General features: G+C 42.3%; 1 protein-coding gene across 4 annotated transcripts in view; it reads right to left on the bottom strand.

Moving 5' to 3' along the window:
• Nucleotides 1-22,593, bottom strand: part of SDK2 (sidekick cell adhesion molecule 2) — a 482,261-nt gene that overhangs the window by 16,500 nt on the left and 443,168 nt on the right. For 3 of the 4 annotated variants that reach the window (XM_075216839.1, XM_075216841.1, XM_075216842.1), the window contains 7 exons: nucleotides 22,429-22,499; nucleotides 21,694-21,829; nucleotides 17,376-17,432; nucleotides 16,706-16,807; nucleotides 14,230-14,345; nucleotides 10,965-11,151; nucleotides 974-1,111 (listed from right to left, as the gene is read on the bottom strand). In XM_075216839.1, coding sequence (XP_075072940.1) covers nucleotides 974-1,111; nucleotides 10,965-11,151; nucleotides 14,230-14,345; nucleotides 16,706-16,807; nucleotides 17,376-17,432; nucleotides 21,694-21,829; nucleotides 22,429-22,499 — 807 coding nt within the window. The remainder of the gene's footprint in view (nucleotides 1-973; nucleotides 1,112-10,964; nucleotides 11,152-14,229; nucleotides 14,346-16,705; nucleotides 16,808-17,375; nucleotides 17,433-21,693; nucleotides 21,830-22,428; nucleotides 22,500-22,593) is intronic. The other variant, XM_075216840.1, reaches the window with a different exon arrangement.

Genomic DNA, 22,593 nt, shown 5'->3' with positions numbered 1-22,593 from the left:
TATATATTTCTTGAAGGAGAAGTGACAGTTGGGAGTGGTTGGTGGTTGCCGGGGGTGACAGTTGGTAGTGGTTGGTGGCTGAGGCCTGGGCTATGGCCCAAATGCATGACAAGAACTTTTTTAACACCTTAAGTAGCTTGATTTGACTAGAATGCATGAGTATCATGCACAGGTTAACTTGTATAATATATGTGTTTATCTGATGAATGGGAAATCGATGAACATATTTTTGAGTGAAATGGCATATGCAAAGCGACCACTAAATGTCAATTTTCAGTGTCAGTGACAAAATTATTCAAGGACCACCACACAAAGGATTCTGTAAATGTGTTGTGTGGTGAATTTGTATTTTAATGTCGTTGACCCCCATACCGAATTCACTTTATGAGATATGTTGGGAATACATTATAAAATGTCAATATGAAATTTTGAAAGCATCTTTATTCTGGATACCACCAAAAAGGTTTACTTAGTATAGTAAATTGGTATACATACCAATCAATTAGCTTTAATCAGTCTAAGGACATGTGGATACGAATATCTGATTAACTGGTATGTTTTACAGCACATTTTATGCACACTGTTCATCAAGTCTTCTAGAATCATTTTTGGACACCTCTTTTAGGCTTCATAGAAACAAGTCTTTTTTGCATTTTAATATGCTAATAAAGATGTAAGTAAAAGATGCATGCCAAATGTGTTCTACTAGTGATTGGAACCCACTGTAGTAGATGCAAAAATATAGAATATAATGTGTTTCAAAATCAATCTGGAATAATATGGGCCACTATTGGCAATGTGTATGGCGACACAATACAATGGCTTATAGTGTCAAACCCATTTACATGCATTTTCCTAGGGTTACAAATGCTAGAAATACTCAAAATATCAAATAAATGCCAGTGGGCTTGTGCTCTTAGAAGACTGCATTGTAAAGTTGCATAAGGTGGTGGAATAGAATGGATTCACCTACCATCTACTGGAGTGCAGGGTTCATACACCAGCCTGTATCCTTCCAGAATTCCATTGGGATAAACAGGTGCATCCCATGATACATTCACAGAAGTAGTGGTCAACTCACTAAATCTAAGTGATGCTGGGGCACTGGGTGCTGTAAGGAAAGCAGATTGAGGATTATCCCAAGCCATCACAAGCCTAAGGGAACTTGGCAGTGCACAAATATAACACATAGTAACCAAACTGTATATCTTTTGGTGTTAAGCGGTTACAACGTAGTAGGGTTAGGTGAGGATGGTTGAGAGCACAACCTAGCGAGGGGAGATTTTTCCAAAATTTTTTCATTTTATTGAACCTTAAAAGTAAGTTTCTTCTGTATTAGATTTATGATTAGGGAATTAAAGAAGACAACTGTGAACTAGAGAAACATATTAGAAACTGTTAATATTAATTACAGCAATGTAGCTAAATCTGTCCTATACGTAATAATGCGTGTGTTCTTTACAACAGTACTGTTCATCTGTCCCGCTGGCCATTGTGGAATCTCATTCTCCCTTAGAAGTTGAACTGTATATCCATTTTTGCTGGAGCAATCACAGACGGTAGATATTGTACTTATTTTAACAAATCAACATAGGATAAAGAATAACTTTTAGTTTAGTCTTTAACACTTGACTAAGACACACATGACGTCTTTCAATATATCTTCCCCTTGGCATTTGTCAAAAATGGAAAGTGGGGAGAAGAGAAAGAGGGAAGCACTAAAAAGACACCCAAGCACATAACTTATAGTGTTCTGAAAATACAGGGCTTATACCAAAGGCCCTCACAACTCCTTCTGTCTTCTATATTCAATCCTAGGTGGTACGCTACATCCAAAGCCCCCCCCCTCCCTCCGAAAAAGAAAATTCTTTCTGTATATCCCAGGGAGAGTAGGCTGCTGCCAACGTTCTCCATGATGCCTCCTGTCTTCTTTCAATACCTAACATACAGTGGGCTAAGGAGGGGCTGGCAACTTTTGGCATGTGAGCCAAACAAACGTCAAACAAACATGAGAGGCCCAGACTCTTCTAGCGACAGGCTGCACAGAAAAAAGAGCATTGGCAAAACCCTGTGGGCCTGGCTTGGGCACGATATCAAAGTCAATGACATATATGGGTAATTGTTATGTCAAAGAGCTACTTATGATTGGTATTCAATGCAGAAACTAATCTAGCGATCTTGATACACTACAGAGAGCATCCCAGTGACCTTTATACAATACATATAGCATCCTAGTGACCTCTACACAACACACAAAACATTCTAGTGACATCTTGTATAACACACAGAGCATTCTAGTGTCCTCTATACAATATACAGAGTATTCAGCTGACTCCTACACTTTCTCTCTGCAATGTAATGGAATCTTGGCTGTGTGTCGAGAAGCTGTAATACCCAGTACTCCGACTGGTGAATGGTCAGCGTAAGATATAGGTGAAAAGCTAACGTGCAATTTACTAATCATAGTGCTTGGTAGGCACTGACCGACAAGACGGGATCTGTCCGGAAGGAAAATACCCCAACCCAACTGCTACCCTGTCTCAGCAAATTATACCTTATTTATTCTTTCCCATGCAAAATGGACTAGTTTCCTCAGAGTGCTCTGGACAATTTTTGTATTAGAGTGCTTTGATCACTTTGTCTATAATGTTTTAATTTTTCATGTGTTTTACTAAAGTCAGAAACACCAATCGTTCTAGCTGTACATCAGGTTTCACACTTTCACTTGAATAGAAATATTCCACAGTGGAATGTAACGGAAGAGTATGAAATAACACACCCTATATAGATATCAGACAAATAATGAAAATGTTACACTGCAGTGCTTTTGAGCATGTCCTCTTGTTTAGAAGTCTCTAGCCTCACTAGAGAGTTACCAAATGTATGGAAGAAGCCAACTGTTGGACTGCAAGATGGACTGGCCTATGGCAATGCCTTAGTGAGCTTTATTTCAGGAACTAAAAATAGTCTCACTAAATATAGCTATATCGTCCAGGTATGCCTGGGCAAACTCCTCACACCCTGTCAGCAAACGGTCTACTGTACGCTGAAAGGTGGCCAGGACATTCTTCTTTCCGTAGGGCATGGCAGTAAATTCAAATAGTCCAAACGGAGTGGTGAATGTAAATCTCTCCTGTGCCTCCCTGGTAAGGGGTATCTGCCAGTACCCCTAACTAAGCTCCACCGTGGACACATAGCGAGCCGCCCCGAGCCTGTCTAACAGCTCACCCACCCAGGGCATGGGATACGCGTCTGTCACCGTTACTTCGTTCAGTTTCCTATAAACCACGCAACAAATGTGTACGCCCGTCTTTCTTGGGCACTAACACCACACTGACTGCCCAGGGACTATTGGATGGTATAATGACCTCCAGTGCCTGCATTTTATCGACCTCTTTTTGATCATGTCAAGCACCTCCGGACTCACTCGATACGCGTGTTGCCAAATAGTCAGAGCCTCCCCGGTTTCGACATGATGGGCCGCTACTTCAGTGCGCCCAGGCCTGCTGGTGAACTGATGCCGCTCTACCTCCAATACTCCCTACATCTGTTGAGTCTGGGCTCCTGTTAACTGCTGGCCTATGGGAACAACCTCCACTCCTAGGTCCTTTTTGGTTGCTGCGAGAATGTTGGGTATGGGGTCAGTCTCTGGGTCGTCCATAGGTGGGCAGCAGATTGCACAAGGCCCCTACTTCCCTGGTGACCTACTCCTTTAACCTATTAATGTGATAGGTACTCACCCGCTTCCCGGTTCGATCTAGTGCAATAACGTAATCTACCCATCCCTGTGTGTCCACTACGGTATAGGGCCCTGCCCAGGTCGCCTGTAACTTGAGCTTTCTGGCAGGTACTAGCACCATCACTTTCTGTCCAACTTCTAACTCCCTATCTCGAGCCTCCTGGTTGTAAATTCGCTGCTGTTCCTGCGCCCCCAAAGTATGGTCTTGAGCAAGCTGCATCAACCTCTGGAGTCTATCCCTCATTTGTACCACATATTCCAAGATTGGGACCTCAGGTTCCTGGATTGACCCTTCCCAGCTTTCCCGGACTAGGACGAGAGGTCCTCATACCCTTCGAGCATATAACAACTCAAAAGGAGAGAACCCGGAGGAATCCCTTCGTGGTACGTGAACAATAGCTGCAGCAATGACTTCTTACGGTGTCGAGCCTCCAACTCAGCATATGCAACTGCTTAAAGGTCCCATTAAATCTCTTGCAAAGACCGTTAGTGTGGGGATGGTAGGGGGTTGTGCGGAAGGGATGGACCCCAAATTTGTCCGATACTGTCTGCAGCAAGTTCCCTTGAAATTGCGCCCCCTGGTCGGTGACTACTTCTTGAGGGAATCTTACACGGCTAAAGATATCCATGAGAGCCTGGGCAATATGTTCAGCATCTATGAATGTTAGTGTCACTGCCTCCGGATAACTAGTCGCGTAGTTGACTACAGTTAGGATGTACTTCTATTCGGCTTGGTTTCTTAAAAGGTCCCACAATGTCCATGGCTACTCTCCTAAACGGTTCACCTACGATGGGCATGGACTGTAGGGGAACCCGGCGTGGGGGTCCCCCGAGGCGTTAGCATACATCGCATGAGGACCTATAATGTTTGACCTCCTGGTTAACTCCAGGCCAGAAGAAATGTCATAGCAACAGGGCATGGGTTTTACGAACCCCTAAGTGGCCAGCTAGGTGGATGTCATGGGCTAGTGCTAGTAACCGGCGATGGTACTGCTGGGGAACAATCAGCTGTTTCCTAGCCACTTCTGGCTCTAGAGGATCAGCCTTGGCGGGCACCCGGTACAACCTCCCTTCAGGCCACCTGATCCTATCCTCCTGAGGTCCCCAATCTGTCCTTTCCGCTGCACTGTGGAGACCATCTAAAGATGGGTCAGTCCGTTGGGCTTCCCTAAATGCAGTCCTATCTACCTCCCCCAGATTAATTTCAATGTCAGGTAAGTCTGGTACAGCGTTACTCACCGACAGCGGTTCAGGTGGTGTGGCAGCTGATCCAACAGGGACTTATGGTGCTGGTATAGGTGGGTCCTCGGGAACTGTCTCCAAAGCCTGTGCTCGACTGGCCAATCCACCTCCCAGATAATTCCCCAGAATAACATGGGTATGTAATCCATCCAAAAGTCCCACATTCACCTCCCCCGAACGCTGGACCCAATCCAAATTAACCCTGGCCATGGGGATAAATGTAATCTGGCCTCCCGCCATCGAAATTTTGATTTTCCAGTTCTTTAGCCATTGATTAGGTGGGACTAAACTAGGCCGTATCAGAGTAATAGAAGCCCCCAAGTCCCAGAGTCCCTTCAGTTCCTGACCATTCACTTTTACAGGATGCAGGTGTCTTCATATTTGCAGGGGTAGCCTTCCCGATTGCCGCTACCACCTCCACCTGATAGACTTCTTCCTCCGCCTATGGCGCATCAGGGTCGCAATACCCCTCCCCACCCTCGATTGATGTTCCTTAGCACAATGAAACTCGGGGCACAGCTGGTCTCAATCCAGAGAATGGTCTTCCTTCCCGTAGGCAATTTCTTTGTATGTGTCACTCACCGGACTGTGAGTGCTACTTCTCGTGTGTTTAGGAACCGTGGCCGTCCACCATCCTGAGGGTCTGCGCATGTGCAGCCCTTTTCAACCTTCAGTTCATGTTCCTTTTAGTTAATTGGCTGATCAGGCAACACTCCCTATTTAAAGCACCTGAGGTCAATACCTCGTTGCCTGATCTTGGAGTCTCATTCCCCATGAGCCTCTGAAGGTGTTCCTGTGTTTCCTCGTGTGTTCAGCTCCTGCTGATTCCTGTTGTTCGTTTGTGGTTTCCAGACCACTTCCACTCTCCTGTGTTTCATCGTGACTGTGCCAGCTGATTCCTATCCGCTGCCTCTGTGCTACTACAGTTTCCAGTCCACTTCCACTCTCCTGTGTTTCATCGTGACTGTGCCAGCTGATTCCTATCCGCTGCCTCTGTGCTACTACAGTTTCCAGTCCACTTCAACTCTCCTGTGTTTCATCGTGACTGTGCCAGCTGATTCCTATCCGCTGCCTCTGTGCTACTACAGTTTCCAGTCCACTTCAACTCTCCTGTGTATCATCGTGACTGCACCAGCTGATTCCTATCCGCTGCCTCCGTGTATCTACAGTATCCTGCTCACCTCAACTCTCCCGTGTTTCATCGTGACTGCACCAGCTGATTCCTATCCGCTGCCTCTGTGCTACTACAGTTTCCAGTCCACTTCAACTCTCCTGTGTTTCATCGTGACTGTGCCAGCTGATTCCTATCCGCTGCCTCTGTGCTACTACAGTTTCCAGTCCACTTCTACTCTCCTGTGTTTCATCGTGACTGCACCAGCTGATTCCTATCCGCTGCCTCCGTGTATCTACAGTATCCTGCTCACCTCAACTCTCCCGTGTTTCATCGTGACTGCACCAGCTGATTCCTATCCGCTGCCTCCGTGTATCTACAGTATCCTGCTCACCTCAACTCTCCCGTGTTTCATCGTGACTGCACCAGCTGATTCCTATCCGCTGTCTCCGTGTATCTACAGTATCCTGCTCACCTCAACTCTCCTGTGTTTCATCGTGACTGCTCCAGCTGATTCCTATCCGCTGCCTCCGTGTATCTGCAGTACCCTGCTCATCGCAACCCTCCAGTACTCCTCATGTCTGCAGCCAGCTGATCCGCTCTCCATGCTTCTACAGTGTCTCCGCTTGGGTCAACTCGCCTGTCTGCATTGGATCAACGCTCCGCTGCTTCCTTCTCGTCTAGACCATCTCTACTCTTCAGCGTTCTCCAGGTGTCCAGTTCGATATACTACTGCTTCCTGAGTATTGTTTCCATCTCTGCTGGTCTACCTACCTGTGCGCTGCACCTACTTGATTACCGCTTCTACCCTCCTGGGACTTCGTATCCTGCCGGCCTCCAGCCGTTCAGGTATCCCTGCACTTCTGTCTGACAGCCTGCTCTTCTGAACCACGGTATGCATACTTCTCATTGACTGTGCTGGTGTATTGCATATCTTGCTGGACTGAGTTGTTCTCCTCTGGAGTTGCCTATCCGCTGAGACTATTACCATCAGTTGACTGTGTTATCTTTTTGCCTGGATAGCTCTTGTGACTTTGTATTATTGTGCAGTGCTGTTCAGTTATTACTACTTGTGCATATCATCGTGGGATCAAGTTCAGGGTGCCCGTGTATACTCTGCATTGCATTTATCTCCCCGTGCTCTTCCTCACATATATATATTCAGTGGTACAACTTGCTAGAGGCAGACCACTGACTTCCCGGATACCTTCACCTGGATTCCATTCCCTCACCTAGACAGCGGTACCACTTGCTATACGCAGACCGCTGACTCTCATCACCTTCTCGTTATTTCTGGACATTCCTCCTCACTATAGCAGTGGTACAACTTGCTATCCGCAGACCACTGACTACCCTCACGTTTCCTTGTCCATCCAGTTCCTCGTGTCAATTATCTACATATTACCAGTGCTGCTAGTCATAGAGTTTCCACGAGCATTCTCTTACCATCTGCTGTCTCCTGTTCCGTGATCACCCCGCTACCAGAGTATCATATTACCACCTATACTGCTCTGGTAAGTCCATCATCTGGTGATACCTGGGTAAAGACTCCTAGTGCCCGTGACAGTATGTGTCCCGGTTGTTGGCAAGTGTAGCACCTCCTAAGGTCGAATACTGCTGGATCACGAGGTCTAGGAGCTCTAGAGTGCGTAGCTGGGTTACTTGGTGACATGGGGCGTGATGTAGCCGGTGGTGTATCTCGATCGGGTGGGATCCTTCGAATAGTCACCCATTCACCTCCACTAGGTCCCCTCCATTGGGGACGGTTTGCCAGCTAATGCTGCTGCTTTCTCTGGGGTAGTGGGATTTCTGTCCACCACCCACTCTCTAATTTCTGGAGCCATTTTATTCATTAGCTGCTCCATTATAACAATGTTTTTAATGTCCGTTACGGTTGAGGCTTGCTTCCCTTCTAGCCACCTATTACAGTTTCTTTGCAATAAACTGCTAAATTCCGTATAAAAAGAGTCACTGCTTCTTGCCATGGTTCTGAATTTAGTGCGGTAGGATTCAGGGGTGACCGCATATCGATCCAACAATACTTTCTGAATCTCCTGGTAGTCTCTTTCTTGCTCTGGTCTCAGGGCATGGTATGCCTCCTGCGCTCGGCCCATCAAACTAGGTATCAAATATTTCGACCACTCCGCCACAGGTATATCATGCACTGCCATCATGGACTCAAATAACTGAAGAAGAGTGTCAATGTCCGTAGCTGTCCAAAGCCTGCTACATCGTGATATCCCAATCGCAGCGTCTGTCTTCCTTCCAATACTGACCCTGATGCCATTGCAGGTACCACTACCGGTCTACCCAGCGCTGCTCTCAATACTACTGACCTTTCATGTCCGCACATGAGTGGGCAGCAGTATTGAGAGCAGCGCTGGGTAGACCGGTACCAGCTCCTGGTCCAAGTACATCCCAAATCTGCAGCTATTCCGTGTTGCCGACGGTTATTGCAGCTGCCTGGGTTGTCATTCTCCCGGTTCCATTACTGGGTTCCCCTGATGGGTCCTGAACCACGTCCTCCTCCTCACTAGTCCCACTGAGCCAATTTTTTGATTAGGGACCCCCTGGTATCCGCTGAGTTGATCTTAATTTTTCTTGCCTGACAAAGTTCCCGGCAGGATTCCTTTCTTGGCATTTCCGTATGTTTGTGCTGCTGCCTCCATGCTGCCGTGCCTTTCCAATTCCGTACTTGTCATTGAGTGATGCCACCGCTTGCCACCAAATGTGAAGATACATGGTTCCCAAATCACTCAGACACGGTATTAGAGGAAAATAGAAGGATGATTTATTCTGCAGAACAGGATTAGATACAGCATGGCCCCCTTAACGATAGCAGGTTCAACAAGGAAATCATTTCAAATAAATCCAGTGAAATAGGTTCCACAGCACATCTCTGGCAGAGCATCACCTCTTGGCCAAAGTCAGTCACATTTGTGTCCAGCTCCCAGGGTAGCCTCTTTTATCCACTCTTAATCCCACCTTGGGAACTGCCTGCCTAGAGGAGTTGCAAAAGGTCTTGATTGGTGGGCTTCTCACACTATCCAGCCCCGTCCCCTACCTCCCCAGGTGTTCACCTTCAGGTGACCCCTGCTAGGTCTGGCTCCTGGTTGTCTGTAGAGCTCACTAGTGGACAGAAATAACAATGATAGCTTAATTCACTCAACTCCTGAGTGTTCCCTGTGGAGGTGGAATTTAACCCCTGAAGTACTTTTCCAAGGAGATATTATAGTTCCATCACTGATACTTCCTGATAACAACATGGCTAAAAAGTGCAGTCCAGGTATGGATTAGTTTTAAGGGGTTGTAACACTGGTTCCATACTCCATGCCCATTTCTTTACAGATAGTAAAACTGAGGATTATATTATAAGGACTGTGTGACATTTATGTTTTCCTCAGTTTCTCTGACTTTCTCTACTATGTATCAGCAGGTTATCACAGCTGGACAAATTATGCAACAACTCAAAAATGTCACCAGACTGGTTTATTCAGGGATTTGTGTGCTAAAAAAACTTGTTACATAAGTGCCTGACATGTCAGAGGTCACAAGGCACATTTTCACACATACGTCTTACAATTAAAGGCGCGAATCCTTCAAAATATATTAAAAACATAAAACCCTGCAGTCTGACAGGTAGGTGGTGTGACAAGCCCGCTGCAGTCCCCATTTTACCTATACAAAAGTTATGTTGCAGTAGCAACAAAACCTTGGACAAGTGAATGCACTGACAAAGTAATATACCAGCCTGCCTTGCTTTAGCGCCTTTGGTCGTGCAACCCATGAAGATAAAAATAGGGGTGTCAGAGCTGATAACACTCTGGGATGAGCTGTCTGCTGTGTATTAGTGCAGAGTGGTTTGCAGAGAATAGGCTCATGTCACTGGATATTCTCACAGCAGGGCAGTGATTGGAACACTTTGCTTACGGGGTGTCTCACTGCTCCGAGGGAGCTCTGAACCTGTAAAGAATGGGCCGTGATTATGCAATCCTTGCAGGAACTCAATCCTTTCCTGCCGACGAAGGATGATGTTTAAGCTTGATGATAAATAATTGTAAATAAAATCCAAGTTGCTATTTTGTAGTAAAGGAGAACTATACCCTATTTATATACAGCATTTGTTTTCACTTTATTTGTCAGTAAAATATATCAGCACAAGTCATTGATCACAAGTCATTGAAATAAATTTGAATTTATAGTGTACCTAATGCTTGGACACGTGGAGAGCAGCCATTTTGTTGGCTATATCAATATTTATACGAATGCAGCCTATTTAATTTACTTAACTCAGTACTTCATGTCCCAGTGATGTCAGAAATTCCAAGACAATAGAAATGGTTTTGCATACAAAATGGCTGCCCTGTCAGTGTGTAGGGACAACATATAGCATTGCAATAAATGAAAACGAATGACACAGTGACCCCTAATGGCCACCTTACCATGGAAAACTCTGAATTGCTTTTATGTCTGAATAACAATATTGTAATAATAATATACCAATCTAAATATAAATATTAACTGTAAATTGGGCTGTTATTTCCAAGTAATAACAAATCTCTTACTACACACCAAAGTGTAATATTAAAAATGGAGGACTTAAAAATATGATAAAGACACGTTTACCGCCCTTTTCATTGAGAATACTTTTAGAGAAAAATAATGTCAATTTGGAGGGAAATCCTTTAAAGACTGGTTTGCAGTATTTTACACAATCTTTCTTGGTCAACAACATTTGAAAATATCCACTTCAGAAATGTATCTTTTTTCTAGTTTCGGAGCTTTTCCCTCTATTTGTCTGTGTCCTCCACTTTAAGAATATCCTACACCAACTTACATGAGATCTATTTCAGCTGTTCAGCTGCTGCTTACCTGCTTGCTGGGTCTGACCATGGATAGGCTGACTGCGGGGACCGTCTCCAGCAGTGTTAAAGGCCGCCACGCTGATGAGATAGTTGGTATATCCAGTCAGGTTCTTGATTTTCACCCCGCTTTCAGGCAGAAACAAGGTTCTTACTTTTTCTGTCTCGTTCATTCGTGCAGCTTCCCAGAAATATATCTGTGAGGCAAAGTAATTTAAACAGGAACAATGTATAATGTTAGGAAGTCACTGGCAAAATATAACAAGATAAACAGAGTTTATTACATTGAATGGCACACCATGGTGCTGAGTGCTCGTCACAGCTAAGACAGCCTAGATTCTCCATGTAATCCTTAGCTGTGGTGCACACGCACTGCAATAAACTATACTCTGTGTCTAAGGAATAAGGTACCCCTGCTGCAAAAGTCAGATATCCCTCTTACATCCCGTTTACATTTGAAACAAAGCAATTAGCTTGTATGTTCTATTGCTGCTCACCATATCTAAGCTACATATTGGGGGAGAGACATAACTAGTATAAACAGCACAATATGTATTCCTGTCACAAGTGTGTGGGAGCATGTGTGTGTGCGTGTGTGTGTGTCTATATATATATATATATATATATATATATATATATATATATATATATATATATACATATATACATAGACACACACACACATGTATATGAAACAGGTCTCTGACGTTGTATATATGAAATCTGATACTGAGAGGCCTGTAACACTTGACAAGAAATAAACAGTTTGGCAGATCACTCTATAAGATTACCTCTCTAGGACAACTTTGGCTACAAAACCACAATACTGCTCAGAGAGCTCCCCCTGCTGTCCTTCGATGGCTGGTACTTATTTTAGATGAGCGATGTTGCATTAAAACTTAAAGGAAATCAAATACTGTGGTGGGCCAGGCCGTGTCACGGAGGAGGCTGTTTTTTTGGTACAATGTCTGCAATTCTGCAGCGTATTTGTAAAAAACATATTTTCCAGAATTTATAGTCTATAAATAAAACTGGAATAAAGACAGCGTCAGCACATTCAGCTCTATAATATGGTTTCAATTCTGAACAAACAAAAATGTGCAAAACACTTAAGGCTAAAGTCCTGAAGAGAAAGAGGAAGAATTTCTCAGCCGGATGCAGAATAAGGGGAATGAAACTTTTGTTCACCTATATGGTTTTATAGTTATTTATGTCCATGCAGAGCCCACACTAATTCAATAACTGCAGTGGTATCTTTAGCACTGTAAATTGCCACGACACTTTAAGTCTGCTTCACCTTTTATGGTGCTAAAGTAAAATGTTGATGCTATAAAAATAGTGTATACTAATTAAAAAAAGTGTACCCATTCCCTTCACACTATGGAAATGGTCATTATGTAAGCTAAACCGAAGTTCATCTTATCATTTCATAAGGAATTAGTGACATGACTGAGGCATGAGACATAAAGTCACTCATTCATAATAAATTAAGGCTGCCTTCTTAAGAATATTAGTTCAGCTGACAAAATGGCTGCCTGTGCTATATGTACCAGGTCCACTTCACTCTGTCAACATTTTGTAGCCCCTCTCCCTGCTCCGGGAGAGTAAGCAAGTTTGGTCTACTTTAATACATCTCTCCTTTTCTACTAAATAGTGTGGTACAGTTGTAGCCTGCAGATAAATGTGTGCAGAACACTATTACTTAGCTCAGCCTTTGCTTAAGTGGGTGGGGAAAGAACAACCTGAAACCAATCAAATTAGAATGTTCACAGCAGCACAGATGATTTCAGCCGGTGGGTATGTTGATCTCGTAGGGGGCAATGACCTGTTCACTTGTGTGATTGCGGTAGTTAGGGCAAAGATGTTTGTGACAGGAGCAGTATCATAACCAGAGGAGGGGATGGAAGTAAGACGGTGATATGAGGCTTCTTTTAAAGTGAAGCAACAAAGATTGTGGATTGAACATGCTCCTCTGTGTTCATATAACAAACACGTTTTATTTCAGCAATTTTGAGTATTACATTATTATTTCAAATAAATGCTAAATAAACAGAGCACTTTGCATGCCTTTTAAAACATATTTTTTGTGCTCACTGTATATTGTACATCCTGCTATGTAATTAGCATAAATAACAAGTAATGATGCAGACACAGCTTTGCGTTTAATTATATAACCAGAGAACACTTAGCAATTGAATAAATAGAAACATGTTTGCCATATTGAAATGTTAAAATAATCTAACTGTTAAAACAACCTATATTTATGTAGCACTTAATCAGTACAGTGTGCGACCCTTTATAAATTCAATAATAACTCTTGTGTCTTTTCAGAATTAAAAAGCTTGTTATCTATATCTATAATTGGAATGGAGATAAAACATGAAAGTGAAATATTTTATTACTTACAGACACAATACTCTGTAAAGAACACTTTAGCATTTTGAGAATAGTGAATTAACATATGCTCTGTATGTGGGGTTGGTTGTAAGCTGTAAGCATATTTTTTTGCCAAGTGACTTTTAAATGACAATCCATAATTAACGCTTTGTATCTCTGACCCATGGACAGTGTTGCTCACACATTGTATTTGCCTGCTGTTATCAGTGCATGTAGCATCGTGCTGCATGGACCCACAGATACAGGCAGCACCCACATAGCACTAGTATAAGGGTAGATGTTACCTATTGTGCTTTCTGTAACCAGTACAGTAATCAGTGTACAGGCAGTTGGTACCAACTGGAGCGCAACTGAACTGGTAAAAAGTGACTTTAAACAAATATTTCTTAAGTTCAGAACGGCTGCAATTTCTACTATCCTGTCACTGAATGAATACAGTAAGCAATGCAATGTACTGAGAAGGAGATTGTCATGTATGATCAGGTGAGTTGGGTACAAAATCTCGAGAATGAAAATTTCGCCATTCAGAATGTTGACACCATACTGCTGACAACCAGAATGTCCACACAATTAAAAGGTCGACTTTCAGAATGGCGACATGTTCATTATTTATTATGTAGTGCCGGAGGCAGGCCGCTTGTTTATGTATTTATATTTTATGTATTGCCGGTGGTAGTGCAGGCATTGCCGCTTTAAATTTAATGCTGTCTGTTGACACTGTGACTGAATTTTAGTTGTGGTGACATAATGAACATGTCGCCATTCTGATTGTCTACTGTATGGTGACAACATTCTGATTGGCGTCATTTTCATTGTCGCCCTTTCGACTACATCCCGGTCAGGTTGTACGGACACCAGCAGTATAACACACATGATACCTTGTATCCCTGGATGTCACCATTCTGTGATTCAAGCGGTGGCGGATCCCACGTCACATCGAGCTGCACAGCCGTGGCACTTTGTATGGCCACATTCTGAGGTGGAGCTGTGGGCACTGGTAATAAAAGAACACAGATAGTAAGATCTAAATTTGTAATGAACTGATATGTACATAAACCTAAGGACAATGCACAGTCCATTATATACACAGAAACGGAGAATGGAATGGGGAAAGAGGAATTTTTACATATATTTATCACTATGCTTGTGCAACAAAACACTACATATTAATTCAATGGATCAAACTTGAACAGTAATCTTTATCATTATTCTGTGGAGGCATACCCAGTACTGCTATACAATGAATCATATTGTATTGACTACATGTGTGACCAAAATGATCAAGGAGATAAGCACAGCAATTAATGAATACTGTCTATCCCCATATAGTATGGAACTTAGTGCCCTATAGAAATGGAATCAGCAGTATCAAGCTTTATGTTTATTCAGAAAGCCCAAAGACTCACAAAGTTACAAAGTTATAAATGTTTATAAAATGTTTACATTATATAGAATTATTATTATCATTATTATTATTATTATTATAATCTTTTATTTATGTAGTGCCAACATATTATCCACAATGTGTTACGAGCCGCGCCGTTGCCCAGCCACCGAGACTCTCTCACCTGCGTCCCGGCCGTCGCTATGACGACCAGGGCGTCACTTCCGGGTCTCGTCCCGGCCATTGCCTAGGCAACTGTCGGAACGCTGTAATAGATAGTGCCGCGTCCCGGCAACGGAGGGCAGCCGGGCGAGTGCGCAAACCTATCCACGAGCCTGTGGGATGATTAAATGATCAATTTATTAGGCATTGGCTGGGGGTGATTTTCAGAGCTAGGCTCTGATTGGCCACATTCAGTATTAAAAGCAGGGAGGTCTTAGCCTCCCTGCCGGTTATAGCGTCAGTTCTGCTGTTAGCTACCCTGCTCTGTGTCTGGTGATAAGCCTTTGGATTGACTTCTGTTATTGACCCCTGCCTGTACCTCGGACTCTGCCTGCTTGCCTGCGACCCTGATCCATTTGCCTGCACTTTGGACCCCGCTGTATTGCCTGTGACCCCGACTTTTGGCGTGTTATCTGATTATTCTGCTTGCTAGTGACCTCTGACCTCGACTTACGTCTGACCATCCGCTGCTATCTTCGCTGCCTCCTGGCCTGCCGCCACGGTTTGGTATTACAAACTTACACTACATTGGAGTTAAGTCCTGGGGGCATCTGAGTACCGGTGAGCGTGTCAAGTTCTATTGGAAAGGCGGCTGCTAAAGGTGAAGACCTCCGCCAACTAGTTCTGTAAGTTTGTGAACTGACTGTCAGCGTAACACAATGTGGATATATTGAAACCTTATGAAGTATAATACACAAATTGTATTCTGCCCATCAGTCACTGCCCCTCAAAAACACACACTGTACTGTGCCCTAGTGGTGTTCTCTAAGGGTAGTGTTGTCTCTTTACAACTTGTTTGCAGAATATCTGTTATGTACATTGAACTGTTTTTAGATATTGTGTGGTAATTTGCATCATTTTGCCCGATATTGCAGAGCAAACAGAAGTTATATAAATGTTGGACAATAATTCAGTTCCTCTAGACTCTAGACCAGGCTTGTCTACTCAACTTGTGTGGTTTGCACGTGGGTCTTGGAGTTTGCTTAGAGTGGACCCAAGATAGTGAAAGCAGTCATTTTGTGGGCTGCACCAATACTCAGCCTGTAAGTGCACTAGGAACCAATGATGCACCACTTCAGTAGGACGAGAGATAAGACAGAGGGTCTATTTATTAAGATACAACAGTGACAATCACTATGCAAATAGCAGCGATTCCTAATGAATCTCTGCTGTAACTGACCATACCGAGGCTGCTAGGGGAATTTCCCATCTTCCACCTTATTTTCCTATTTACCTGCACACTAACTGTGAATGGAGAGAATGCTATGCGCATCTGCATAGTGCTTCCACCGGTGAGGGATCGAGTGAAGCCACAGAGGGTTCAGATGGATCCCATTGAAAGTGACAGGTAACAATCACCCTCTACTTTTCGCAGCTTAACAAACTTTGCAGTCCCCATATTGATATATGGGGTCTGCATTAAGAAACGTTAAATGGGTCATCTATGATGCGTTGAACCCTTCATAAATTATGCAGCTGCTCTTTTCTCCCATTTATATGGCTGATCGTACTTAATAAATAGACTTAAGGCAAAGAGTACCTCATGCCTCAGTGGTGTGACTGATTCCTACTTAATCGATAGCCTGCATTGTCATAAACTCACACCACTGTACTGTCACCACTGTATGTATGCCATCGGTACACAATGATTAACTTTCAATATACATATATTTATCATGGTGTAAAATGATTCACATGTTCTCATACAAAACAACAACAGTAATAATTACCAGGATAAAGAGACTCACCTGCTTCTCCAACAAATACTTCTTGGGGGACACTAACTGGCCCTTCACCGGCTGCGTTGTACACACTCACTCTGATCTCATACCGTTTGTGTTTGTTCAGATCTGGGACAGCAGACAAATTGGAGGTGGGGTGTTATGGAAAGACAATGTTTGAGTTTTCAACAAAAAAACAAGATGACAGGGCCATCGTTTATTAATAAATGAATAATTGTCCTGTGTTTATCTGTGTCTGTGACCTGAGATTTTAATCTAATGGCAATTATAAGATGTGCCTTCTCTCGGAGTGGCTTAGGAACCATGTAATGAATATTAAGTAAACAGTGAATGTGTCTAGTCTAATGTAGATTACTAAGATACTAAAAGCCGCAAGGAGTTTTGTGACAATATAAAGGCATGAGGCAGTCGCTCATTGAAATTCAAGGTAGTTTACAGTAGGGAATGCATTACTCCTTAGAATACACAAATTGCCCAAATGAACACTAAAACAATGGCATCAGAACTTCATGTTTACAAAGAAATATTATGTTCAATATTGTTACAAATAATAGCCTTACTTGTGTAGAATTAAATCTGTAAGTGTTACCAACTGTATATAAACACTTATGTTTCTTTTTCCATTCTACACATAAGGTAGCTCTAGTACCATGCAGTTAGTCAGGAACACACTTACTGTCCAACTCGTACTGGGTAAGGGACGGCTCACTCAGGTTCCGGACCATGTAGGCAGCTATACGGATTGGGATGAAGTGCAAGGAATGGGTAGGAGAGGGAGTGAGGAGCAGGGACAGGTGGGGGGAGAGCATTGAGTATTTGTTAGTACACACAAAACAAGACATGCCAACGTATAGACAACTTGGTTTATCCAACTGGAATAGATGTGCATGTAGTGCTTATCGTTCTCATATTATCATATACAAACACAAACCATCAGCCACTGCCCACAACTTCCAATGAATAATATCAGATATGAAATCTATGTTTTAAGACAGTATGCTTATTTAAAGCATTGTGTTATGCTGGGTGTTTTGGCAATGTTGTCTTGGGCTTGCGTCGTGTGTGAAGGTGTTCCCAATTTTTGCCACTATATCTAACTTAAGGATACTCATTTTTCTAAAATGCAGACTCCTGAACATAATTAGTAAGAACCAGATGTTATAATTATTTTGTGTTTAACATTCAAAATGAACTAAAGATAAAAATGAATGGCATAGCCAAACGGCATAACTACACTGTTGCAGGTGGTACGGTGGCTATAGTGGCGCAGTGATTTCGGGCTATGTGCTGACGAGACCACATCTCTGTACTTCTGAGCATGCGAGTGACCCTTCACAGGTGCAGTGAAGCCTTGTTTGGGCTTTCAATTCCGGAACTTAAAGCCCAAACAGGCTTCACTATGCATTTGTCACCCTCTAGAGGGTGGACCGGCATTGACGCCTCCCACATTTCAATATGGGGACCTTCTATGAAATGCTAAGACTCTCACACAGCACTGTCCCCATTTTTTTTTAACTCAAAAGATTTTTATTGACTGTTCTAAACAAAAAATGATCAAAAACACTATCAGCTTTATACAAAGGTTGGACAACTAAGGGGTGTTCATGAAACTTGTACACAGGTAACTACAAAGGAAAATGCTGTAACCCATAAGAACCAAAAGTATGCTTCATTTTCTAAACTATACTAGAAAAAGCTGTAATCTGATTATTTAATATGGGTTAAAATATGTCTTCCATAATATTTACGGCACAAATCTACACAGCGAGGTCAGACAGACAAAACATTCTACAAAGAACTAGCCAATGACTAGATGAGGCATGTACTGTATCACCTACAATCATGGCCAAAAGTTTTGAGAATGACACAAATATTATTTTTCACAAAATCTGCTGTCTCAGTTTTTATGATGGCAACTTGCATATACTCCAGAATGTCATGAAGAGTGATCAGATGAATTGCAATTGATTTCACAGTCCCTCTTTGCCATGACAATGAACTTTATCCCAAAAACAACATTTCCACTGCATTTCAGCCCTGCCACAAAAGGTCCAGCTGACATCAGTGATTCTCTCATTAACACAGGTGAGAGTGTTGACAAGGACAATGCTAGAGATCACTCTGTTATGCTGATTGAGCTAGAATAACAGACTGTTTTTCCTCTGTTAACCATGGTTATCTGTAAGGAAACACATACGGTCATCATTGCTTTGCACAAAAAGGGCTTCACAGGCAAAGATATTGCTGCAAGCAAGATTGCACCTAAGTCAACCATTTATCGGATCATCAAGAACTTCAAGGAGAGAGGTTCAATAGTTGTGAAGAAGGCTTCAGGGCACCCAAGAATGTTCAGCAAATGCCAGGACTGTCTCCTAAAGTTGATTCAGCTGCAGGATCGGGGCACCACCAGTGCAGAGCTTGCTCAGGAATGGAAGCAGGCAGGTGTGAGTGCATCTGTACGCACATTGAGGCGAAGACTTTTGGAGGATGGCCTGGTGTCAAGAAGGCCAGCAAAGAAGCCACTTCTCTCCAGGAAAAACACCAGGGACAGACTGATATTCTGCAAAAGGTACACGGATTGGACTGCAGAGAACTGGGGTAAAGTCATTTTCTCTGATGAATCCCCTTTGAGATTATTTGGGGTATCTGGAAAAACGCTTGCCCAGAGAAGGAAAGGTGAATGCTACCATCAGTCCTGTGTTATGCCAACAGTAAAGCATCCTGAGACCATTGATGTGTGGGGTTGGTTGCTTCCCAGCCAAGGGAGTGGGCTCACTCACAATTTTGCCTAAGAACACAGCCATAAATAACGAATGGTACCAAAACATCCTCAAAGAGCAACTTCTCCCAACCATCCAAGAACAGTTTGGTGGTGAACACATGCCTTTTCCAGCATGATGGAGCACCTTTCCATAAGTTAAAAGTGAAAACTAAGTGGCTCAGAGATCTAAACATCGAAATTTTGGGTCCATGGCCAGGAAACTCCCCAGACCTTAATCCCATTGAGAACTTGTGGTCAATCATCAAGGGGCGGGTGGACAAACAAAAACCCACAAATTCTGACAAACTCCAAGCATTGATTAGGCAAGAATGGATGGCCATCAGTCAGTATATGACCCACAAGTTGATTGACAGCATGCCAGGGCGAATTGCAGAGGTCTTCAAAAAGAAGGATCAACACTGGAAATATTGACTCTTGCATAAACTTAATGTAATTGTCATTAAAATGCTTTTACACTTATGAAATGCTTGTAATTTTACTTCAGTATACCATAGCAACATCTGACAAAAAGGTCTAAAAACACTGAATCAGCAAACTTTGTGAAAACCAATACTTGTGTCATTATCAAAACTTTTGGCCATGACTGTAGATACTTCCTATTTACTATGCTCAGTTAATTTGACTGTCCTGCATTATGCAGTCTGCACATCTCACCCTAGTACAAGATAGTACATCAGTGGACCTGCTAGGACAGCTATTTTATCCTAACAGATGTTATCAGTTGACAGAATGACAAAACACAATGTAATATATAAAACAAAAATAAACATTTGGAGGACAAATCAGTAAATCACAAACATACTGCAAGACACAATAAAGTGATTAGCATAGGGGTAACTGCTGCTTGACAAAGGATCAGCTCGCACCTGCACTGGACCTCAATTTGGAAGCGCACTGCAAGACACCTTGGTTCTGCACTGGTGTGCCTTGGTTGTCTACCAAGCACACCTTAAGGTACACACCTCCTATCAGTACTCCGGAACAGCCTTTAACAAAAGAAGGTGCACCTTGATATACATAGAAGCAGATAAATATTTAGGAGGTGCACTGTAAGCGCCAACCTCCTACCTATTTAATATTTTCTTTTTTTTGTCCTAAAGTACTGTTAGGTACTGTTAGTACTGTTAAATTTATGTCTTAAAAACAGTGAGCAAAGAGGAAATTTAGAAGTGGCAGTATATAAAATGTAAGTGAATGGAATTTGATAGTTTTACAATGGAGGCAGTAGGAGAGGTGGCGGTATAGCATACCACTGTATACACACCACTTCCATCACAGCTTAAAAACAATCATACACGTGGGAGCATCGGACTGTCATTATTACATATGTCATTTTTTTGTGTGTGAAGCTTTTAATTGATACTTCCAGCCAATCACAAATGGCCAGACTGGAAAAATGTTTTTTTTAAATTATAATGTCATTATTTATTTATTCTGTAAATCAAGGGTATAGCAGGTCCAACATGACCTCCACTCTAAACTTAAAGCAGCCTATTAGTTTGCAAAATATATTATAAGCCATTGGTGATATCATTTTCTGCAATATATTCAGGCTGGGGATTAAAGGGAAGCTGTGACCTACAGATAGTGGGAGACTGAAATAATATTCATCATGAAAGTGCAGATATTATTTAATTAGGACCTGATGACATCACTGAGAAACAAACCAGCAAAGTTGACAACATCGGAAAACCAATTCCCCTATATTCCTGGCCAGATGCATGTCAGCATACCATGAACGGTAGAGTCACAGTGAACTCCAATCATACTACTTTCACTGAACATTGTCAGAATCTCATTGGTTTTGCAATAGAAATGCTTATTTTAATAAATATTAAATTAGGAAGCAAAGTCAATCAGAATAGATAGCAAAAAACTGAATATTATTGCCTTACTAAAAGAATTACACTGTACAGCCAATGAAAAAATAAAATAAAAATAAATGAAAGGACAAACCTTTAACCCGTGGGACAGCTATGCACTGGTTGCTGCTGAATTGCTAGCTTGCATTCTAATGACTATTGGTGAAACCCACAAACATGGCTGCCATAATCTACAAATAAAATGTTTGTGGCCAGGGACTAAGCTGCATATACATTTATATTTACAATCCAGTTTCTACACATTTGGGCTGACAGTTCACATTAGCTCCATCACTCTTTAAAGCTCACATTTTCTCTGCATATAGTATAGGCAGATAATTATTACTTACAGGTTAACTCTGCCCATTTGGCATTGGGGTTGTTGATATTTCGCACAGTGAAACTCCTCATCCCGTCATAAACAAGTTCACGATATCGGATTCGATAACCCAAAAGGATGCCATTAATTTTCTCTTCTGCTGGAGACTAAGAAGAAAGATCAAAGTTAATGTATTTTCCATACACTATGACAAAAGCCCAAATATATATATATATATATATATATATATATATATATATATATATATGTACATGCTATATAAACATTTTTTAACTTATGTGACTTCCCAGAAATTGCTATGTATGAGCAGCTGCTAGTATCATTGTCATTTTAAAGCTGTCAGTAAGTTGGGTTCTCTAAGGTACTCTTCTATGTGTAAGTTGGTCACAAATGCTGCAATTGTAGAATCAAAATCTCATCCTCATACTTAGTTAACCGTGTGCTAACCATGTCGCACAACGACTGACCAACGGGTTCAGTGCAATTTGGCTACAAATTTACGCGGACAAATTGCTGCCTAATATCGTCATCTGTTTAGTGGTGGTACCAAATGTTCAGATTGCAGCAAGTATGGGCCCCATAACTGTGTATTTCCCCCCAATAGTTAATGTATGCATGGTATCTTAGCACTTATTCCCCTAACTATATGCAAAGTGTGGGTGAGCACAGGTAACAGACACACTGGGAAGATGATTGATGTTGGAATCTATTTCATATAGCACAACATGTCTATAATATATCTTACCTGCCAATGAATTAATACAGAGGTTGTTGTGTGAGGCGTCACAGATAGGATTGATGGTGCATCATCAGGTGCTGATAAAAATAATTAGGGGAAAATGGACAGGTAACATTACCATTTGCCATAAAGATCCCAAATGCACAGCATTAAAATGTATTGCAGATATTC

Source organism: Mixophyes fleayi, chromosome 6 (genome assembly GCF_038048845.1).
Source record: "Mixophyes fleayi isolate aMixFle1 chromosome 6, aMixFle1.hap1, whole genome shotgun sequence".
Taxonomy (NCBI): Eukaryota; Metazoa; Chordata; class Amphibia; order Anura; family Limnodynastidae; genus Mixophyes; species Mixophyes fleayi.
This window is presented reverse-complemented; position numbering and strand designations above follow the sequence as displayed.